Source organism: Macrobrachium nipponense, chromosome 35, assembly GCF_015104395.2.
Source record: "Macrobrachium nipponense isolate FS-2020 chromosome 35, ASM1510439v2, whole genome shotgun sequence".
Classification (NCBI taxonomy): Eukaryota; Metazoa; Arthropoda; class Malacostraca; order Decapoda; family Palaemonidae; genus Macrobrachium; species Macrobrachium nipponense.
The window spans coordinates 39404038-39420032 of NC_061096.1; the positions used below are offsets into that span (position 1 = coordinate 39404038).

General features: G+C 35.9%; 1 protein-coding gene across 14 annotated transcripts in view; it reads left to right on the plus strand.

Moving 5' to 3' along the window:
- The window catches only part of LOC135208657 (phosphatase and actin regulator 2-like), an 862479-nt gene that overhangs the window by 804709 nt on the left and 41775 nt on the right, over window positions 1–15995 (plus strand). For 6 of the 14 annotated variants that reach the window (XM_064241064.1, XM_064241063.1, XM_064241065.1 and 3 more), the window contains 4 exons: window positions 6541–7527; window positions 8070–8396; window positions 9614–9700; window positions 15365–15623. In XM_064241064.1, coding sequence (XP_064097134.1) covers window positions 6541–7527; window positions 8070–8396; window positions 9614–9700; window positions 15365–15623 — 1660 coding nt within the window. The remainder of the gene's footprint in view (window positions 1–6540; window positions 7528–8069; window positions 8397–9613; window positions 9701–15364; window positions 15624–15995) is intronic. The other 8 variants (XM_064241069.1, XM_064241066.1, XM_064241068.1 and 5 more) reach the window with 5 other exon arrangements.

Below are 15995 nucleotides of genomic sequence, written 5' to 3' on the forward strand. Positions count from 1 at the left end.
ATACATATACATGCGCGCAAACCACAAAGGCAGAACAGAAAATCTTTACTTAAAACGAGATAAAAACAAATGAAGGTTCAATCCCATCTTGTTTCCTTGGCCCTTAAATAGATTTGAGATTTTTTTTTCTCTCCTATTTTGAAAGAAAACGAACACTCCTAATCCCTGGGGCTTAGCCGGGATATGATGGACCTCGTATCCCCTAATTGCTTGCGATTTATAAGCCCCTCGTAGGAATAGTGGTCCGTTGTAATACCAAAATCATTGTTGTTTGAAAGAGGGCGTATATACCTCTGCACCGAGTGTTACGTTCTTGTCGTTTACGGATATATTGAGTTGTTATTGTTCCTATTTAATTTTACAGTTTTAACACATTATCCTGTATATTTATCTTTTTATGTATATGTAGATATACATTTATAGATATATTCACATATATTTGTGTGTATGTATGTATATCGTTAACATATGGCATGCAACAATAATCCGTCTGCTTATCGAATGCGAAGAACGTGCGTTCATAAATTTTTTGACTCCCCCATTCTCCCCCTCAACCCCCTCCTCTTACCCCCTCCCCTAATCCAGGAAACCACTTGACGAGACAGAATATTTTCCTTTTTTTTATTTTATTTTCATTTTTTTACGCGACTAAAACATGACACTTCTTCTACTCCGTCAGACGGAGAATATTAAAACTCGGATGCACGATTTCCCATGGAATTCGCAAGCGCCGTTAGGACGTGAGGAGGAGGAGGCGGAGGAGGAGGAGAAGGAGAAGGAATTTGGGAGTGGTTGGTCTTAATCTCCTGGTGGTGGGGGTGGGGTGGTTGGGGGGGGGGAGATACCCTTATCGGCCTTGGCTTGCCTTCTTCTGCCTGCTGCCCTATGCCCTCTTACCCTTTGTGAGTAAGTTTGGGTCAGTCCTCTTTGTCATGCAGGTAACGGGGTCAGTACTATTTGATTTTTAAAAAAATGGATAGGGCGATATAATAATATCCAAAGAACTGAATCGAACTTTGCTGTCTATTGATGGGTACGTTCAGTGGAAACCTCATTGAAAATTAAGTTTTCCTATTTTTGCATATTAACACGAAGTGAAGAATGAATCCCTAGGTCATCCTTATACCTTCGAATAGCCATTTTTTCACTTCTGTATTGTCACTTAGCCTTATATTTTTACATCAGTTTCTATGGTATTTGTGATGCGAGATATTTGTGTGTGTGTGTATAGTACATACATTCAGCACTCGTCTTATATGAGAAATCGGGATTGGAAGTAGGCCTCGACGTCGAATAGAAAAAAAGTCGAACGGACAAATGTCGATCTATTGCATCGAATAAATATTGTACGAGGGGCCGTTACAGCGGCTAGAATGACATCTTCATTGTAGTGGAAAAGAAAGATGTCCGATAATAACCTGTTATTTTCAAGATTTGAGATCTCGATGTTGACAAGATTTATGCGTAAGAAATCGACACCGAATCACTGTTTAGCCAATTTATGATTTCTTCATTCTTATAGTAATATACACAGGCACGTTATTTTAGGCTCGAGGTGTTATGTATACGGCGTGTGTGTACTTGCCTGTATGTATATGTATGTGTATATATATCAGAGAGAGAGAGAGAGAGAGAGAGAGAGAGAGAGAGAGAACTCGTCTAAATGACTGACATCGTTAGAAACTTATAATCGTTCCTTAATTATTTCAATGCAGTTTCAAGTATTAGTTTGGATTTGTGTGAAATTTTAAGTTCAATTAATGGGTAAAAGTATTGAGCGCGTTCTTTAAATATAATGTAAAATCAGATGTCATAGTATTTTTACAACCAGTACCTATGTGTAAATGAAATACCGCTACTTGCAAATAAAAGATAATTTTAAGAATATTCGAGAATAAACTGGCACGTACTTTTGCACGTCCTCCGACGTGCCTTTTCAGCCGTTAAGTTGAAATGACCAAAAATGAAAGAAGGGGAAAAAGCGGGAAAACGTGCTCTTCAGTCACGTCAGGTCCTACTTGGAATATGTTACCTTATTCGTAACTATGAATGTCGAATTATTCAAACAAATTCCTTTTTTTTATTATTAATCCTTGGATTCCCTAAAGGCTAATTCATGTAGGATTTTTTTAAATAGTTTGTTTAGTGAGGAAAAACTTCTCTCTCTCATTTTACCTTGGCACATATTGTTTCCCAATATTTCCTTTTCCTAGATGAAAATGGGTCATGGTGGCGTGACGGGAAGTACGATTTGTTGTAGCATTGCAGTTGTGTGTAGATTTTGTATAAAACATTGCAAAGTCATCAGATAAACGTAACAATTTACATATGGTACTGCCATCATAGTAACATACTTAGCCTTATTTTACGATCGTTAGGAGCATCCGAGAACAGCATTATGCCGTGGCAGCAAGTTCAGGGTAAATGTTCGTACTTATGGGAAAAGGAGTGCGGAAGAAAGGGTGGTGGGGAGTGGGGGAATGAACTACGTTAGTTTGGGGGTGGGGGAAAGCGTATGTTGGTTGAGAAACGGAATAACGTCATCTTGCGACCTTCACGCCGCAGCTCTGGTGTCATGTAACGTCTCTCGTGCGTTCGTATATATTTTTTTCTTTTTATGGCGAAGTGTGCCAATGCATTTATCGTGTTGACCTTGCAACTTCTTAGTATTCCAACTCAGATGGCCGTGTATCTGTTTCCGTATTGCCTTTATATATTTTTTCCATGCTTAGCCTACATAGTTGACAAAAACAAACATAGTGGGCAAATGCTCTGATAAGTAAACATTTTAAAGCAAACGGAATTTATGCATATGTGTGATGTGTGCACTTTTTAAAAGACAAAACCAACAAATCGTAATCACAAAAAATGTTCCCAGCGTCTGATTTCTTCTGTTATGATAATAAGAGACATAAAGATTGACCCTGAGGAAACTTGCAAGAGTTAAGAGTCATACCCTTTGAAAACATGAAATAAGACGATTTACTCCTCATAAAATGATAAATGTGCATCTTATTTTACTTTTGATCATGTAGATTTGACGAACTTACCGAGCTCATTATTATTAAAATAGAATCAGATATCTTCAATAAATATTCCTTGACAGGTCTTAACGTTTGAAACGCGGTTTTTCTGTCTCCGTCACCCAGGCGTACGAGCTATAGATACCTAGACCGTGGGTTACAGTACAGCGATTCTCTTCAGTGGAAATTGCCGATTTGCCGTGACCAATATGAGGGCGCCCTCAAGCGGAAAGGCTCCAGTTTTCGTATGAAGTGATGCTGAACTTGTGTGTCAAGTGACTGGAAGTTTAGCGTGGGGACCTTTGTCATTATACGAAGTGGTCATTCTAGACTTATGTTGGTAGCCTTACGTGTGTGTCTTCACCTGTCTGTAAATAAGCACACTTTCGAAGCGTTTTTATGAAATTATGTGTGTTTTGTTCTCTGTCGGAACGTTTGGCTCTACTTATTTACTTGTATTATGTACCGAAATATTCCGTGTTTATACTAGGCATGCTGTCGTACTAAAACAACGCGTATTTAAGTCCTGACGATTTATATCCAAATTTGAATGTTTTGAGCCTTAGTAGTTTCTGATTGAACAAGAAATAATGTAAGAGAACATAATGCGATTTGAAAGCCCACGTTGAGGGCAGATAAGCTGGGTCTTAACGGAGTCGCTCAAGCAAAGTTAATTGAGCCAAACCGATTTCCAAGGTCTGTAAGACCCAGACTGGCTTTATCTGGGAAAAGAAAGTTCGCTAAAATCAGATTTCGTGAAGTGCGGTCAATTAAAATGCTGCATAGTTGTTTCAAGTTGCTGGTATTTTAACGCCGTCAAAAACGACCATATTGCATAGGTTTTATAAGATGCTAAAACAGAGGACGAAGCTAGCAGTTACATTTAATGTTTCTAAACGATGCAATGTTTACTTTAGGTTGAAGATATTGTAAATTCTTGACATCTTAAATTATTAATACCCATTTTCAAAGTTTAAGAAAATGAAAATCGTCCCAGTTATCGATGAGAAACAATCGTGTAAACTGAGCGTTAGAACATCTCACTCCACGATGGATCTTTTAGGAAACGACGGACATGCGCAGTCTAACTCAGTATTATAGGTTGAGAGCGCAGATTGGATTAGGCTTGTCTGGTCCCCTGACGAATGACGCTTTTTTTTGATTGGCTTACCTGACCTCGACCCAAATGATGGTGACATGTTGAACCCGCATCGTCTCCATGAGCTCACGGACGAAGTAGTCACCCGTTTTCTAAGAAGTTAGTGCAGCTGTCCTGTACTGCATAGTGGTTTGGAACTAAGGCCGCAGAATACGACACTTGCCGGTTTTACGATGTTCACGGCCTGTGATGAAAATATGTGAATGTTGTTGTTATTGTTGTTCTCAGTTATCTTTTTGGGATTAGTAGGAGGAATCATAATGTTTCTTTGGGTGCGATTAAAGAAAACGAAAGGGAACTGTCTTCAGTCTTGCATACAAACAGTTATTTAAATCCATAGATAGTATTAGTAATTACTGTATGTTGTAGCATATTCATAGTAGAATATATATATATATATATATATATATATATATATATATATATATTATTATGAATTTTTATCATGTCACCGTGGTGGTTCATATACACACATCAAGCTACAAATGTCCTTAAATATCTAATTCACTCTACCTCAGAATTCGGTTAACATATATTTCATATATGTTAACCGAATGGGGGGGAATTTTTTAGTTGATAATAATTTTGTCCTCTTGTGGATTTGAACCAGCTGACAGAGGAGAAATCAGGACTTCAGTAACATAACAGAGTTGGAAATGTCACTGAAGTCCTGATTTCTCCTCTGTACACTGGTTCAAATCCACGAGAGGATGAAATTATTATCAACAAATAAATTCCCTTCGGTTAACATATATAAAAATCTATATAATTCTGAGGTAGTGCAAATTTTTACATTAAAGAACATTAGTAGCTCAATTCACATATATAGTTAAAACAGAAAACCATCTAATAAAATTAGCCCCACAAAACACGTTTTTGTGGGTTCCATATATATATATATATATATATATAATATAATGTATATATATATATATATATATATACTATATATGATATATATATATATTATTGAAGAGAAGAGAATTTTCATGCTACATATGCCATGGTTACGTGCTCTAAGCTGAACTTAACTTTTGTAACTGATACAGGGATTATTTTTTTTCAAGTTGTTATAAGTAATTTCAAAAGCCTTTTGTAATTGACTTTCTTACACACACACACACACACACACACACACACACACACACACACACACACACACACACACACTATATTAGATACCTAAAACCACAGTCAGTTTTGTGAAAACCAATTTTTACTCAAGTAACAGACATCTTGATATGTCATAAGGGGATGGCACAATTAATATAATTGAAAGTTTTATGAAAACTTAGTCATACTACTGGCCATTTTTTCTGATTCTCCCTTTAATTTGCAGTTTTCATTAAACAGAAACTAAATGGTTCAATTATGTTTACAACCACAGTGTTGCCTGTGTAAAGTTTGTTGTACTTGAAAGAGCAAATGTCGTGAATAATACGCATCTTGAACGCTGTTGACCGAAGAGTAAATATTCCTACAAGCAGAGTGTAACCAACAATGTTATGACAGAGGTTGCCCTTAAAAGTGTTGGTTGAATGACCATTATGGTGATTAGATAGAGAATTATTTATACCTGTACCTCACTTTGTCATAATGGTGCTATGGTACAGCGTGACCCCTCCAGCCAATGGCGAGGCAAGGTCAGAAAATGCCCGTGGACGTTGGGCATGGTACCCACATGCATTTGGATCTTGCCTTGCAATACCTGCTTTACTCAAGTACTTATGTGCAAGTAAGACCTTTTTTATTATATAAGTTGATTATCTGTTCTCAAGATAATATTCCATTGTCTTCAGAAGACTGATATCAGCTTAGACTTTAAGCCTCATATCATAATTGAAGTATTGTACTGCACCTTTTTGTTTTTAGATTTGGTTGAAATAGTGTTACTTGTTTAGAGAGAAGTTGAACATTGCAATGCAGTTAAATGTAAATGTTAATGTGTTTTCAGTCTGTATAATTTGTTCTGATCTTTGCATTTATGATGTGCATTACGCTACCTTGACACAATGCTTTTGGTGTGCATTGTCCTTATGTGGTTACTAAAATTCCATGGAAAACCTAACCTTTGTTTATATGGATGTCTGCCAGTCCCAGTTCTCTATACAGTACATTCTAAATCCGTTTCAGTTCTTATTTTTTGTTGATGCTTATTATATTTTTGTAATTATTGTATCAAGTTTGTTACTGTATGCACTGAATTGCTGCTATAGTTGTTGTATGTCCTTGTGGATCATTGCCATTTTAGCTTGTGCTCAGGCTTGCATTAGACACGAAAGAGTAGGGTAAGATGAGCTAAAGGCTAAGCTTCTAAACTGTAATGTTATATTGTTGTCCTCTGCTTGTGTATTTCAGAGCCTGGGAAGGAGAAGAGTGAGGGTGTGAATGGCAATATTGGTAGTGGTGATGGATCCCCTGAGCACCATCCAGCAGCCTTCAGCCCTTTAACTTCCACAGGTGCTCCCACAACCACATCATCATCCTCATCATCTTCTTCAGTTCCTCCCCTCACCAGCCAGCCACTCTCCCCTCCCCACGAGACACAGCCTCCAGATTATCACAGCCATCATCACATCATTTCGTCAGAGAGGCCCGAACGCCCGACGTCACTCATGGCACCAGGTGGTAAGTGGCAGAGTCGCGGCCAACATGGTACTGCCTCCCCTGATTCAACTGATGCCGTCTTTGTGACTGCTACTAACACCAACTCTGCTGCCACTACCACAACCACTACCACCATGTGTGGGGGCCGTCATGCCCGCTGGCTCCTTTGTGTGCCCTCCAGCTCAGTACCAGGGGATCAGTACCAACCCACCAATGCCCCTCTTCCCCAACAGACTAGATCAGTCCAGTCCCCAAGTTCACAACAGTCCCCTTCACTCAGCTCTGGAGCTCCTGCACCAACTGTTACTACAACTCGTACTGTACAGTCCCCTTCTTCCCGCTGTAACTTAGCAGGCTGTTTTTTGCGACCAGCCTTGCACTCTAATACTTCCACTCAAGGTCAGCAGCCCTCCCCATATGCCCCTCCAAGCCCTCATCCTCCTCCAGGTCTCCCATCCCCACAGTCTTCTTATTCTTCTACTCAGTCCCAACCACAGACATGTGGGGGGTTGACAGTAACATATGCCCCCACTCCATTTGTGCAGGCTAGTCAGCTAACCACCTCATCGGGTCATGTTGCTCCCACACACTCTGGTGGTGCCAGTGTCTTCCCCTCAGCTTACCTACCCACCAACACCACCACCACCACGTACTCTTTCCCCTCTGTGTATTCGTCGACCAGCGTAGGCAGCAGTGCAGCAGCTGTACGGGCCACTCCCTCGCGGACTTCCCTTCCTGGTGAGTCCTTGGACCCAGAACACCACCACCACCAACAACAGCAACAACAGCATGACTGCTGCCAGCATGATGACCAGCCAGCATGACAAGTCAGCATGGACACCTGCACCTCCTCTGTCCTCAGCCAGTCGCCAGCTTTATCATTTCCTTTGCCTATATTACACAATTTATTTTGTTTAATTCTATACATTGCGTACACTTCACGATATTTGTAAATTTTTTGTGACCAGTCTAAGGAATAGTTTTCTGGGAATGTCAGTGTTCACATCCACTTGTACGTAGTGCAATCACCAAAAAGTTTATTTAAATTAGGTCAGTTATTCAGTGTTTTAAGATAAGACTTCTTTTTTCGTAAAGTAGAGCAGATCATTAATATTTTTTATGACACTAGTGCCTGTGTGTGTATTTCATTATATATATTGGTTCAGTACTTAATATTTTGCTTAGCGAACATTCTCTGTTTTAATGTTTCTAAATGTAATTTCTTATGTCCTTGCAACTTCATATTTAGTTCAGATTTTAACATAAGATTATCATTGCAGTTTCTGATGGAGGCATCGGGGGTGTGCAAGTCTTACCCACGGAAATTCCAAGTGGCCTACATCCTGTTCACCAGCGGGATACCCACACTTACTATGGTGGACAGAGTTCAGCTGATGACCATTACATGACCCATCATGTTCCACATTTACCTGAACCGCCAATTCCAGTATCAGAAATTGGCCCAATACCACCACCACCTATGTTTTCTTCGCCATCACCCGTTGTACACCCTAGAAGTCATCCGCCCCCGCCATACCACCCACCAACTTCAGGGACTGGAGTACAGAATGCCATGGGTCACAATCTCTCAAACTCAGAATATGGAGGTAAGTTGATGTATAAGTGGATTAAGAATATAAAGGTGGTCCAGTAATTATTCAGAATTCTATATTAAATTCAATTATACATAGTATAACTATATTCAGTTGACGGTAGTCATGGCTGAAGAATTGAATTCTTGAACATGGTAACTAGCCTCATAGTAAGGGCATGGCTCAAAGGAAAGGTTATATATTTTCTCTTTGAGTAATACGATTCCAATATCAGAGTGGAATGTTGATGTTATTCCCAGTATCGTTCTAGTTGTTTTGGGTAAATTATCATTAACTCCATATGAATAGGGCTTCATTATAACTGTCTCTTGAAATCAGTTTAATATATTACAATATAGTACTGTGTTTATGTATCTCAGATTGCTGTACTCTTATTACAGTATGAGGAAAATTAGAACTAATTTTTAGGTGTCAAGTTGTATGTGTTTACATAAGGAAAACATAATTTAAAGATCACGTGGTATATTTTGGTTGTTAGTAAACAAGTGCCAAAAAATATTAAGTGAAGGAAGTGACAGTTTTACAGTTTATGGAAAATTCAGTGGTGAAGCTTATAGCATTTTGCACTGCAGTAATTACTGACAGCAAGTTGATTTGAATAACAAGAGTTGATGTAAATTTATTGTTATCCATCTTATTTAAAATCTTTTTAAGAATTCTGATTGGCAGGACACTTTCGGTGCCCAAGGAAAATGTACCCTGTTTACATGGGATGAAATAGTTTATTCAAATACAAAGCTTTGTTGAGTTCACTTTGTTTAGTGCAATTGTTCTGTATATGTATTATACTTATTCATAACTTTGTGACAGAAATTGACCAGTTATAATGAATGAAAGTTAGAGGCAGCAGTATTATCATTAAGTTAGATGGGAAGATCAATGAGTTAATTTTAATTAGATTAATATTTTTAGTTGATAGTAATGCAGATTGAAGTGAAATTACATAAATTTATTTTAGGGCATATTTGATTTTTGTGTGATAGTATTCACTGCACTGTAGACAGTTGTGTTTTGCTCTTCTAGCATAGCCTCCATAAAGAGTAAATGCTGAGCTATCAGCAAACATCTGATGTTTATTAGCTAGTATTTGTGGATGTGAAACGTAGTTTTGAAGCAAGAAGTAGAAGCAGATGTAGAAGGTAATTTGCTTTTTAATAGTATTATGCAACTTGTTTCTTTGTTTTTCAAATGTGTGTGTACTTGACTTGCAGTAAAAAACGATGATGAAGTGAAAAGCAGTACAGCTAATGGCATCCTCGGCTGGTTTGAGGCCAGAATGGCGGATTTTGCTAATGCTGGTAATTTAGTTCTATATGTAGTTTCAAATAGATTCCTAAACTAACAAAATGAATTGTGTATGTTAACTAATTCCTTGCTTCAACTAACCAGTTTCTTGTGTATACCAAGTTTCAAACTATGTCATGTACAGTAGGTAGTGATAATGGATATTAGGTATATTTGACAGACTTTCTGTTCAGTTAATTGCCACCCTGAACAGTGCAATTTTTTTTTACATCTTTTGATCATTTTTGGGGGGTCTCAGTGAGAACCTACCAGAGTATTTATTGCGTAGATTTTTTTTTTTTTTCATTAAAGTAGTAGTATTGATTTTAAACATTCTCAGCACCTTTTCTATTACTTAAAGGTTTTATTTTGGTATCTCAAGGCTTTAAGTCTGGATTACAATAACACACACTACTCACATAAAAGTGAGCTATTTATTCTTGATAAATTTAGAATGTTAGGGTGACAGATATGCTGCATACTTCCATTGACCTTTCATCCAAACAAATGAACTCTTGTAATTACATGGTAAATTAGGGTATCTACTTCTAGATTTTGAATGTTATAGGCCTCGTTGTTTTTCATTCCTTATGCATATTTTAATTTTAACTGCTTTTGAATAGGCTTGTGGGTTTTAATGAATAATTGCATCATTGACCTGTGGATGGCTATCATGCCATAGAAGCACTTACCTAGCAGGTCAAAAACTCTTTTCATAATTTGTTTGAAGCTGATTTCATAATTTGTTTGAAGCTGATATAATTGTTGAATCCTGTTAAATGCCTGTTGATGTAGGTTTCAGAGGAAATGGAATTACAAATGTAGATTGCATCCTGCATGACTAATTGCAAATAGAGATTACGTCGAGTGATAGTATACCATTGCTCAAGTTCGTCTTGATTAATGAATGACAGATTTGAATGGTGATTTAACTGATAAATCAAAGTGGTTAAACTTACAGTAGGGTCCCAATTGTTGTAAGTATTATATAGTTGCAATTTTTCACTTAAACAAAACTCTTATGGAAGCCTTATGAGAGTTCAGATTTTTAGATTTGTGATCTGGTAAAACTAATGATTGATCTTATTGGCTATATGAGATGTGAAATTGAGAACTCTAGTAGGATTTACATTGTCTGGTGTTAATTACCAAGTGATAATTCTTATTAGATAGACTAAGTAAAGATGTCATGACATTACTATATAGTTTAATGAGATGAAAGAGTCTAGGTTTTAGCAATACAGTTCTTAGTTGTTGAGGAATTGATGTCATGTTTACCAGATCTGCCTAAAATGTGCCTTACATCTTCATCACTTTATGTGCAATGAAAATCTCATTGGAAACTTGGGGTTATCACAAGCTGGAATATCCTCTTAGCAAAATCAAGTTACCAACTTTGACACTTGGAACGTAGCCCAGAATTCCTGGATGTTTACAATGGTGGTTTACTACTTTTTTTTAGAAGTTGTGATTTTAATATATTAAGTGTAATTGTTTCCTCTTTAGGTCAGCTCAGTGAGAGTTAATTTTTGGTTCTTGGTCTGTTTGAGGTATTCTCTAGTTAGTCAAATCATTAATATGTGGACCATATCATGAGAACAATCCCATTATCTCATATTTTCTTTGGCCTGTGACAAAGAAAGTTTTTGAAACCTATCTCCATCCTCACTTTATGTCATGAATTATATTATAGTCATTCTTATTGGATTTTATTTGTAAATCACAAGTTTTTTATTTAAATCATCATACTAGCTTAGGTTGGGTACCATGTTTGTTTTGTTGCTGTTATACCTTGCATTGTAGCCTGTGCGGTATATTGCAGTTAGTATAGTATTATTACCTTTAGAACTTATGCAGCTTGTGTTCACATGTAGAGTTGTCTGGTTTTTTTGAGGTGTGCTCTTCCCCCACAAGTTATGTTATTTTAAGTGCAGAATCACCTTGGTTTTACAGAGTTCAGGAATTCAGGATAGTGCAACTGAAAGAGACAGAACTTCCCTCCCACAATATTGTCACTATGTACTCTGTACCAAAAGATCATTTTAAAAATTTTAAGCTGGATCTAACAGGCAAGCACTAGGAATTGGACATTCATGGAATTGGATACTCTTAAGACCAGTTTAAGGAGATTTTTTATTTATTTTGGGAGTACTAGTGGTGCAGTGGTACTGCTTTCCGGAAAAGGTGAATGGATGATAATTTAAAATTTTTTTATCTTTGGTAGACTATTAAAGAGGAAATTGTAGTCAATAGTAGCTAGATCGTTAGCATTGGGTTGACTGCTTTTCTTTGGTCAAGTAAAGCTATTTTTGTTATTCAGTCTACTTATAATTCTGTTTAGGTAAATATTAATGCAGTAAGGACCTACATTATCATGAATGCTGATCTTGATAGGATAAACATACATAAACAGTATTGAATACATTCATATATCATCCATTTTAGTACAGTTTACAATATGATACATTGCAGAGGAATTCTACATTGATTTTTTCATCGTTTTTAAGTCAAGGGACATTCGTCTTAGAAGTTACTATGAAGTGCTTTATTGATAGGTATTTTTAAGGGATAATTTAGTAGCTACCATTTATTATATGCATTTATGTACAGTTAACAACATCCTTCTCATATTTTTGCTTATTTTGAGTTTTAGCTCTAGCACTTTTATTGTAGGAATCTTTTAATGCAGATTTTGGACATACATATATGTAATTGATTTTTGACATTTTGGCACAACATTCTGAAATTCAGGTTTTCAAAACGAAAGAAAGGCCCATATTGCCCATAGCAGAAACAAATTTTTGTTGATTATCAAATTATTTACTATTTGGAAGTTAGGCATATTTGTTTAAATTTTGTTAAGATAAATTTTTTTTTTTTTTTTTTTTTAATTTTCAGTCATTTAACAGATTTAATGAGTGCTTCATTGTAATATTTAAAGAACCATCTTGCATGTGTATTTTTTTAAAATTTTCAATGAAAAGAGTATGTTGAATTGCAGATTCTAAATGCTTTACTTTATTAACTACTTGATTTTTTTTTTATATTCACTCCAAGCCAGATAAGGTTTTAGATACTGGAAGGCTTTAGCCATAACTTCAGTTTTAGTTTTCAGCAGCTTATTTAGTCTTTATTCCTGTCATGCTTATTGTTTTTGCAGCCTTATTCGTAGAAGAATCGCGGGAAAGGTAGCTGCCAGATTCCTTGGAAAAGCATATTCTCAATTTTGGAATTTGTACTTTTTGTATATATATATATACGTATATGGAGACTTTTCATATATCATTGGACTTCTTTATTTTACATGCAATACTGACCCAGCATGGAAGTTTTTGTGAACAGAGTACTTTTACTATAGCTTTTTCAGTTTTTCATTTATTGTCAACATTTCCCAAAACAGCAGTGAATTGCATCATGGACTTAATCTGAGTCTATAATTGAACCCCTTTTAATTCAACAATTTTTTTCAAATATTATTGAATGATTGAATTTATTTATTTACCCAATGTGCCTTTATTGGCTAATGCTCATCCATTTTATATTGAAATTCATTGAGTTTTTAGACATTCAGTTTGTTTGTTTTTCAAAGATCAGCTACTGCAAAGGTATGTAAACTAATTGTGTGAAGTTTTCACCTGCCACTCTAGTGATTTAGTAAGCTTTGGATTTCTTCATTCAACAAAAAAATTATATTTTATCTTTAATAATCTGAATATTAAAATACATATAAACTACAATATTTTATTTGTTAGTCTAAAACAGGAGAATAAATTTGCAAATTTGTAGTGCCCACCCTTACAATTGCCCCGAGGTAACTGATATTGAATTTGACTCGGTTGATTGTTCAATGAGTCATCTAGTTCTTTTGGAGCAAACTTGTTTGTTTACTGAAATTATTAGATATATCTCTAGCATTGCATATTGTCAAGTACAGTATTCCATGAACATTCTTTTTAGGATAGTTATAGACTCGACCCAGTTTACTTGAAAGATTTTTCTGGGTTTGTTTACAAAATTTTATGTGGAATTTTTATGAAATAATGTTTTAATATCTGCAAAGTAAAGTCACCCATTTCCTAGAAATTTTCGTGCTTGTAACTTGGAGGGTGCACAATCTAGACTTTACATGAATAAAAATGTACTTGATTTCCAGTTGGGGGAAGGTCTGTGACGTGGTGTTTAGCACGTTCAGTCATCATGTTCCAAGTCTCTTAAATTTTATATTCTAATGGTGGTGTGTGTGTGTGTGTGTTTTTTTTTTTTTTTTTTTTAGCCTTCCTATTTAGTTCCTTACTTTCCTTGATTGTCTTTAAGCCTTCCTTTTATATTTTTTTTATTTTTTCAAATTTGAGTGTCATTTGTATTACTCAACTCATTCTTTAAGATTTTTTTTAATTCTGTTTGCAGCTTGGCAATTATTCTTCATAAATATGTTGGTGGACTTGTTAACAGTTTGGTGAGGCTGATTCATTCACTACAGAGAAAAAGATGATCATTCAGTTATGGCCAACAAGGGCTCAAAGGTCATTGCATTCTTTTCTCTTTTTTTTTTATATATATTCAGTGTTTGAATCTTCGTCCTTTTAATTTCTCTTATGACAAAGGCTTTGTAACATTGGGGTTGGTATTCATTGACCCTTTCTAGGAACCATAAGAATTCATTGTAAAGACTTCATTGACCAGCTGCTCTGTAAAGTTTTCAGAAAATTCTATCTCCTTTGCTTGTCCAAATTTTTTGTGGATGGCTAGGGAGAGATTTATCTGTGTATAATTTGGCAGGTACTAAAAGGGTTCTTGAAAGCATTTACTGGCAAAACTTTTGTCATCTCCTTTGGATCCTTTACCTAAGCCCTAAAATCCCAGCAGCTTGGCTTAAGGAAGCCACTGAATGGGCTTACGTATTCTTTGTGGAGAATACATTTTGAAATACTACCGGTCTGTGTCTACCTTGGGCACATTCATAGTGACTGGGAAACATTTAAGAAGTATTGTGCACAAGGAGTCATGTTTTTTCTTTCTAAATTCATGAGCTGCCCTCTAAACTACTGGAGTACTATTATAATTAATGGTATATACCTACTTTGTGTAAAATATGACAAAAATTAGGGTTTTTCATACATTTCTTTCAAGCTGTTGTGATGAAGGAATGACAGCGTATTTGTTGTTAGTTCCTGTGTTTCCATTGTTCATCATTTAACAAAACTGATAATAATGGTAAAACTTCACTTAGCAAGGTATATGGTTGGAATTAGGGTAGAACTTTATGTATTAAACATATCTGTTGTAGGTTATTCATTTTTATATCATTATACTTTTGCTTACAGAACTCAGTTTTGGGTAACTTTTTACTCACCTCTTTGACATTGCACCTTATTTTTCCTTTCATTAATATATCCATCAATGCTTTTTGGGCTTTCCTTTTGAATTGTGGAACTTTTATCATGGTATTTAAATGATTTAACATGTATTTGACTCCTTAATGGCACCTCAAGAAAACCCAGTTTACTTTTTTACACTGGAGTATGAGCACTTAATATGTAATTAAAAGTGCCTCAATATTTGTCTCTAGTATACAGCTTAAATTTCATGATTCATTGATTTATTCACTAGTGTATTATTATTAAAAATTCACTTGAATTGCATAAGTGTATGATTCAATGCTTTGCTTTTATTTTCAGAAGATGATATTGAGGAGGAGGATGATGGTACAGACGTCGATGGACTTGTATATTTCAACAGTAGTCATGGATCGTATGTTGACACTTCTCAAGTAGAAGAAGTCCCTGCTCGTGAACCAAGATTAGATGCTAAGCCTCTTAAATCTGCCCTTAAAAAGAAAAATACCTCAGGAACTGCCAATGGCTCTGCTGGGACACCCCCGGCAGGAACACCCACTGATGGTAGCAAGCCATTAAGTGTACGACAAGATGGCAATAGGTAATATTGACATGCATTGTATGTATATAGTATGTAGATTTTTGCTTATATTAATTGTATTCAATTCCTTTTCTTGTTTGATATTAACTGATGTGACTAACTCACAGCTGTAATTTTAGGAATAGTGATGGAAAGGTTAATTTAGGTGAGAGAGTGGCTTGCATTCAATTGAAATATTTTGTTTCCAAATATTGTGGAAATACTATGAATTTATTCTAAATACACTAGATTTTTTTTCTGTGAGTAGATATGGAATTTAGCTTAAAATTATGTAATGTGTCCTTGGTCTTGCTTTTTTATTCATTAATGTTTCAGTATTTCCCCTTTAGGCAAACGTTGGAAGTTCAGCAATGGTTTGTTATTTTTGCTAAC